This window comes from Papaver somniferum, chromosome 9 (genome assembly GCF_003573695.1).
Source record: "Papaver somniferum cultivar HN1 chromosome 9, ASM357369v1, whole genome shotgun sequence".
In the NCBI taxonomy this organism is placed as follows: domain Eukaryota; kingdom Viridiplantae; phylum Streptophyta; class Magnoliopsida; order Ranunculales; family Papaveraceae; genus Papaver; species Papaver somniferum.
The window spans coordinates 147569396-147577387 of record NC_039366.1 but is presented as its reverse complement, the minus strand read 5'-3'; the positions used below and the strand labels follow the sequence as shown (position 1 = coordinate 147577387).

At 37.7% G+C, this 7992-nt stretch overlaps 1 protein-coding gene across 1 annotated transcript; it reads right to left on the bottom strand.

Annotated features, from left to right (window-relative positions):
- Positions 1 to 2299: 2299 nt before the first annotated feature.
- On the bottom strand, positions 2300 to 3694 carry LOC113312691. Its single transcript, XM_026561429.1, has 4 exons — positions 3526 to 3694; positions 3393 to 3434; positions 2609 to 3159; positions 2300 to 2503 (listed from the first exon to the last, which is right to left on the bottom strand). Exons 1-4 carry the CDS (start codon positions 3692 to 3694, stop codon positions 2300 to 2302), a joined length of 966 nt encoding a protein of 321 aa, XP_026417214.1.
- Between the last annotated feature and the right edge of the window lie 4298 nt (positions 3695 to 7992).

Here is a 7992-nt window from a genome sequence, read left to right as displayed (position 1 = left end):
CAACTGCAACTCTCAATTAGAACTGAAGATATGCAGAAATCAACATAATTTCAATATTGCATACCTTGTATGCAAGAAGAAATCTTGTGATGCATTCAGATGGGCTTCAGATGCAATTGTTATTGAAACCAAAGAAACAATGAAGGGTAAAGTGTATGAAATATGCAAGGAATTTAAGAAAAATCTGAAAATGTAGCCTGCAACAATTTTATAATAAAGTTATTTGAATTTCAGAACTTTCATTGCCTTACAAAAGAATCCATTCATCCATTCACAAAAGATAACCAAATTTAAACAAACACAAAACAAATCCAATTGTTCAGATCTAGTCACAAAACCAAAAAAATAGACCAACACAAACATAGAAGGGAATCAGACTTTCATGTACTTCTTTGATTTCTTCTTTCCCTTTGGATCTGCAACTGTGAAGGTGACATTCTTGTTGATAGATCCAACATGTTTGTTTGTCTGATTGAAAGCAGGTTGAGAAGAAGCCTTTCTCTTAGTCCTTTGGCCTGATTTTGCAGCACCTTGTTTAGAAGATTCACCAACACATGTTTTGGAACTGTTATTGATCTTCATTCCAGCCTTAGCAGTACTAGATGCACCTGCAGAAGAACTAACAACTGCTTTCTTTCTTTTGTACTTCCTTTTTGATGGTTCAGGGACATAAGTGGATGATGTTGAGCCATCAACACAGGTTCTAGGCTTGTTGCCCTTTGGATTCTTTCCAACCTCTCCACCACCACAAGTTACTGCATAGTGACCATAAACCCCACACTTCTTACACTTTCTCATTTTCTTCACATGGTGAGCTTCATCATAAGAAGGAATTCTCTTATTCCTTGGCCTTCCAGTTTTCCTTATGATAAAAGGAGGATTAATGAACTCTACCAGTATATTCTACACAAAGAAAGAAAGAGAAGATATGGGTTAAAATATGAAACCCTTAAAGGCTGTGTACTATATAAAGCATGTATGAACCCTAAAAGAATCTTTTTTATTATTAAATATTTATTGTACAATAATCAATAAAATTTATTTTTAATACAATAAAATTAATGCTCTTACCCAGTCAATTTCAGTTGACAGTGGTTCAAACTCTGGAGCATATGTCTTTTTGTAATATTCCACACTGTACACAAGGTCACAGTAGATACAACATGAAATCAGACAAGCAGATCAACAAATTATCAGTTTACAAGATTGAGCAAGGAAAAATAAAAGGAACATAAAAAAGCAAAACATAGGAATGAAAAGATATTAATGAAAAGAGAGTGTGACTTACTCAGCCCAGTTTGGTCTCAAAGGTGTCAAAACACATACATCATGTTGACAGGGAAATCCCCTCAGCTGCCACTACAAACAACTACATGTATTTTTGGGAAGATCCACAGTAAACACAACATCATGAACACTCCTGACCTCATACACCTTTCCCCTTACAACTCCAATTAACTCAAGCAGATGAGTTAAGTCATGCATCTTTGTAATCAACTTCATTGCCTTTGGAACTATCCGACCATCCTGCCATTTTTCACATTCATTCCTCCTCTTGAAGAAAAGACTCATCACCAGTTTAGCATACATTTGTCCAATTGTAAAGATATGCTTATCCATGATCTTCTTGGCCATGTTATTGAAAGATTCTGAAAAATTATTGTTAATGTGCTCACACTTGCTATCATTTGAGAAATGAGACCTAGACCAGCAATCAGGTCTTTGATCTATGAGATACATTGCAGCTTGTTCATCCTCAGCTGCTAATTTATCCACGTGTTGCTAAAAACAAACATAAATAGTATCAAACTCATGTTGTATATGGCTATATACCTAGGTTGTAATACTTGTAATGTTCCTATGTTGCAATTACATTATATTTTTTTGAAAAATGAGCATACCTGAAAGTGTCTCTTCTTGTAACACTTGGCAGCATTCCAGAAATGAGTGTGTAAGCTGAATGAATTGAAATACTTCTTGAAATTCTTCATCAAATGTCTGCTAAGTAGCCAAGTAATAGTTAGTCATTGGAGATATTATTAGGAAATATTATTAAAAGCTTAAAACAAAAAAACAAAAAACAAAAACAAAATAGATTAAGAATAGTATAACATTACCTTAAACATAATTTGTGATCATCCAAGCAGAAGTAATAGTCACAAGCTTCACTAATCCCCTTCTGCTTGTCTGATATAATGGTGAAATGAAAGTCTTCACCCAGTATAGCTTTCAAGTCTTTGAGAAATATCTTCCAGTTCTCAATGGTTTCATTCCTACACACCATTATACCAAGAGGAACTCAACCATTCTGACCATCTAGACCTGTTGCAGCCATTAACACACCACCATACTTCCCATACAAATGGAAAGCATCCAATCCAATGACTTTCCTACATCCAACGAAGAATCCTTCTATAACAGGCTTGAAGCAGAGTGTCATTGACAAGAATGTGTTGTCTGTGGTTTCATATGAGAAACTAGCTACACTGTCAGCCATTTTTTCCTGCAATTACAACAAAAATGTTAATGCCATATAATTTCTAATAAGTCATGTTGTTCATAACTAAAGACAAAAATTAACAAACAAAAAGAAATAAAACATTGTTACCTTCACCATTTCACAGAATGCAGGAATTTTCTTGTACTGCTCCTCATAGCTGCCATAAAGCTTCTGCAACACAATATTTCTTGCTCTCCAGGCTGTATGGTACTTAATGTTCACCTTCATTGTTTTGTTGAACTCATTGGCCAATGACTCAGGATCAGGGATGTTATTTTTATTGCCAAGAGTCTCCAGCCTTTCCATGTACCAATCAGCTACAAATGATGGATTTGCACATCTGTTCTCCCCTTTGACATCTTCATTGCATGTGTGCTTCAGATTCCAACTTATTAGAGTGAATGTATTTCCTTCACCCTTCATAACTCTTCCATAAATGAACATAGGACATTTGGTCTTATGATGATGAATGCACTTCACCCTAATCTTATAGTTGTTTGAATCACTAAAATTAACCTGGTGTTTATGCTTCATAAAATAGACCCTCAAATGCTTCTTTAATGCTTTCTTGATCACAAACTTGCTTCCCTTCACAAGGCTATAAGGATCCAGTTGTTCAAAAGTAACTCCCTCATGGAACATCTGTTCAGCTGCCTCTCCTTAAAATGATGTGCATAGTCTTCCTCAAACTGTGTGTTATCATGAGGCTTTGAATATTTAGGCCCATTGGACTCCTTATGATTTGATACTATAACTTCAAGCCCATTAGTTTTGTTGCTTTATGATACAAATGCCAAAAAACGAATGATTCAATTAGAGTTCACACAAACAAACAAAAAAGAAGAAAAACAAAAGACTAAAAATAAAGCCACGGAGATCAATGAAAATTTACCTTCTTCTTCTCTGTCAGAGATCAAGTCCCCATAATGGTCCTCTACAAAGCCACAGAGACAAGGGCATTAATCCTTGTCAAATCTAAAATCAAACCCAACAAAGTTTAAGCAAAGACAAAATCAATGAATTACCTTCCTTGTCATTCTCAACCTCCACCTCACCAAAGTTTGGATCACAACCATCACTTTCAGCATCATCACCATCACTTTCAGCATCCTTATCATCACTTGCACCATCATCACTTCTCTCACTTGCAGTACCATCTGAAAGATACCCATTCTCAGCCTTTTGTAGAAACATATTGTAACTCTTGTCATCTTTCTCTTCACTTTCATACCCTCTTATATTGTTCAGGTCATCATCAGGATTACATTCATCTTCTTCTACATTCTTCTAGTGCATGACATACTCATCACTTTTCTTGTACTCTTGGGCAATTGCAAACAAATCTTCAACCATACTAGCTTGTGTGATAGTGTCATAGACCTAGTCAGTGTAAGCCCACTATGTTAATTGTATTGGACTGATAACTATAACACAACTTGTGAGTCTATCCCCTTATCCTAGCTAAGGTGTTACCCAGTAGTTGTCTTGGCCAATGGCCTTATATTGTACTCGGTTGGTCATTGGATTCGACCAATGAATTATTAATCCAAAATTATATTTTACTAAAATATATGTTCTCTCTCTCTGAGATCTCTGTTCTTGCTGTTCTTCCCTCAGATCTCTTCTAAAACCCTTCTCAATCACTCAAAATCCCTTAATTCACCTTCCTTTGTAGTAGAGAACACTACAAATTGGTATCAAGAGCATCATCTTCATCGGGACCTGTTATGGCTAATAAAGCAGCTGTTGAGGAACTTAGTAAGAAGATCGATGAGCTTGCTAGAGCTCAGGCTGATTCAAATAAGAAGATGGATGAACTCACTAAATCTCAAAGTGATTCTTCAGTCAAATATGATGTTGTTATGAAATCGGTTGCAGAGATTAAAGACGCTCAACGACACCCTACTGTTGAGTTCATGAGTGTGATTAATGCTTCTTTCAATGTTCAAATGGACCGTTATATTGAAGCTTCAGACAGGAGGAACTTAAATCGACACACAGGCTGGTTCTTCTGATGGAGTTTTGGGTCCTCCACCCAACGGAAACCCATTTAATTCAGGTGAAAATATCATACAACCTCACTATCAATATACTCATGAGCAAAATCAATTTTTTCAACCAAGACCTAAGATAGAATTCCCAAAATTTGATGGTACCAACCCCCGATCTTGGATTCGTAAGTGTAGAAAATTTTTTCTTCTTCATAATATGTCAGATCCACAAATGGTTAATATAGCTTCCATGTATCTAGAAGGCAAAGCTGACATATGGTTTCAAGATTATCAAATTGGTAAACCATTAATAACATGGGATGATTTTGTTAGGGATATCTGTTTACGTTTTCAAGAGCTTGGTCATGATGATGTCGTAGGGGAATTTAACAAACTCAGTCAACTTGGATCAGTCCTAGATTATCAGGAGGTCTTCGAGGAGTTGAAAGCATTAATGTTAGCAAAAAATCCTCACCTCGCTGAAGCATATTTTACTTCGAGTTTCATCAGTGGCTTAAAGGATGAACTCCGGTTGCACGTTCAGATGTTTTCACCAAAATCACTTTCTAATGCAGTATACTTGGCTAGAATGCAAGAGGCACTCCTTGAGAATGCGGCCAGAAAACAAAAATTCCATTACAGACCCCCACCATTATTTGTTCCAACCAATTATTCTCAAAGACAACCTACTTCACCAGTTACAAGCCCCATCAACCACTCCCGAAATTTTTCATCACCTGCTGTCACTTCTACACCACCTATTAAGAAGTTGTCATATGCAGAGATGCGCAAAAGACGAGAAAAGGGTTTTTGCTATAAATGCGATGAAGTTTTTCAGGCTGGCCATAAGTGTCTTAAGCAAAAAATTTATATGTTGGCTGCTGATGATGAAGAGTCGACACTATCTGGTGAAGAATCACCTGTTGAAACTCCATTGTCTCCTACTCTAGAAGACGAAGTCGAGATTTCAGTTCATGCTCTAGCTGGCAATGTCTCCCACAACACCATTCGGATAGAGGGAGCTTCTAAGAAGCAACCACTGACAATATTGATAGACAGTGGCAGCACTCATAGTTTTCTCGACCCAGCTGCTGCTGCTAGATGTGGAGGGAATCTTGTTCCTATAGCCTCATTGTAAGTAGCATTAGAAAATGGTAATAAAATGGTTAGTGATGCTAAGTGTCCATCTTTTCAGTGGCAAATGCAGGGACACCAATTCCAATTTGAGATGCGTCTCTTAACCTTGGGGGGCTGTGACATGGTGCTTGGAGTGGATTGGATGAAAGGCATGAGTCCAATGGTTTTTGACTTCAATAAACTGACTGTAGAATTATCTCTGGAGGGGCAGCCCATCAAACTACAAGGTAACAGTCCTACAACTCAGATTTCTATGATGACTGGTAAGGCTTTGCGTAAATGGGTTAGACAGAATAAACATGGAATGGTTGGTAGGTTATTTGCTATTACTGCATGTGAAAAACAAACTGTGACCCCTACCCCCATTTTACCCTTATTACAAAAATATGAAACTATTTTTCAAGAACCCAACACTCTTCCCCCATCTAGGGCTCATGATCATCATATTCCATTAAAACCACTCACTACACCTCCAAACCAACGGACTTATTGTATTCCTTATATTCAGAATGAAGTAGTAGAACAACTGGTGCAGGAAATGCTCAAAACTGGTGTGATACAACCTAGTAGAATCCCTTTCTCTTCTCCAATATTACTTGTTAAAAAGAAAGATGGCAGCTGGCAATTTTGTGTCGACTACAGAAAGTTAAATGAAGCTACTATTAAAGACAAATACCCTATTCCCATTATAGAGGAGTTATTGGATGAGCCGTGTGGTGCAAAGGTGTTCTCCAAGATAGATTTACGCGCAGGGTATCATCAGATTCGTGTGTTTCCCGCAGACACATACAAGACGGCTTTTAAGACTCGTCAAGGGCATTATGAGTTTATGGTGATGCCATTCGGCTTAACCAATGCTCCAGCCTCCTTCCAAGCATTAATGAATGATGTTTTTCAGTACTTGAGGAAGTTTATCTTAGTGTTTTTCGATGATATATTGGTATACAGCCCAAATATGAATTCCCATTTGAGACATCTAGAGATCACTCTTAAAACTTTACAAGAACAAACACTATATGCCAAGCTCAGTAAATGCACTTTTGGTCAACCAAAAATCGAGTATCTGGGACATATCATCAGTGGTGAAGGAGTCACAGCTGATCCTACAAAAATCTCTTGTATGCTCAATTGGCCAGTACCAACTACCTTGAAGGAGCTGAGGGGATTTCTGGGCCTTACAGGCTACTATAGAAAGTTTGTGAAAGGATATGGTATCATTTGTAAGCCTTTGACAGAATTACTTAAGAAGGAGAGCTTCAAGTGGAATAATGCTGCACATAATGCTTTTAAAGCCCTCAAACAAGCTGTCACCACCACTCCAGTGCTAGTGCTCCCTGATTTCACACTTCCATTTGAAATTGAGACGGATGCTTGTGATACAGGTGTGAGAGCAGTTCTCATGCAGAATAAAAGGCCAATTGCTTATTTTAGCAAAGGCATGGGAACAAGATTTCTTTCTATGTCCACCTATGAGAAAGAATTACTTGCCATTGTGATGGCAGTTACTAAATGAAGGCCATATTTGCTGGAAAATCATTTTACTATTTACACAGACCATCAAAGTCTGAAATATTTTTTGGAGCAAAGAATTCACACCATGGTGCAACAAAAATGGCTCTCAAAATTGTTTGGTTATGATTATGATGTGGTTTACAAAAAGGGAATTGAGAATAAAGTGGTTGATGCTTTGTCAAGGGTACCTCAAGCTTCATCACCACAATGTCAACTCATTTCTCAACTACAGCCTGCTTGGTTTGGAGAAGTGCAAGCTAGTTACAATTCAGATACTTTGGCTGCTGAAATCATTCCACAACTCACACTTTCTCCTTCCAGCAAACCTCCATACACTTTTCTTCAAGGCATTTTGAGATACAATAACAGAGTATATGTTGGCTCAAAGGGAACCTTAAGGCAGCAAGTATTGGCTGCAGTCCATTCCTCCTCTGTGGGGGGACATTCTGGCACTCAAGCCAGCTACCAAAGAGCAAAAGAGTATTTTTACTGGGTGGGAATGAAGAAAGACTTAAATCAGTACATCAAGGAGTGTGACATTTGTCAGCAGAATAAGGTTTCATACACAGCCCCTGGAGGATTGCTACAACCATTACCCATTCCTGACCAAGCATGGAAGCACATATCCATGGATTTCATTATAGGACTTCCCAAATCTGAAGGCAGTGAGGTCATTATGGTGGTGGTGGATAGGTTCATTAAATACATCCACTTCCTTCCACTTAGCCATCCATTCACAGCTGCTTCTGTGGCCAAGGTATTTCTAGACAACATTTTTAAACTACATGGTTTGCCTGCTACAATAGTATCAGATAGAGACAACATTTTCCTTAGCAATTTCTGGCAAGAATT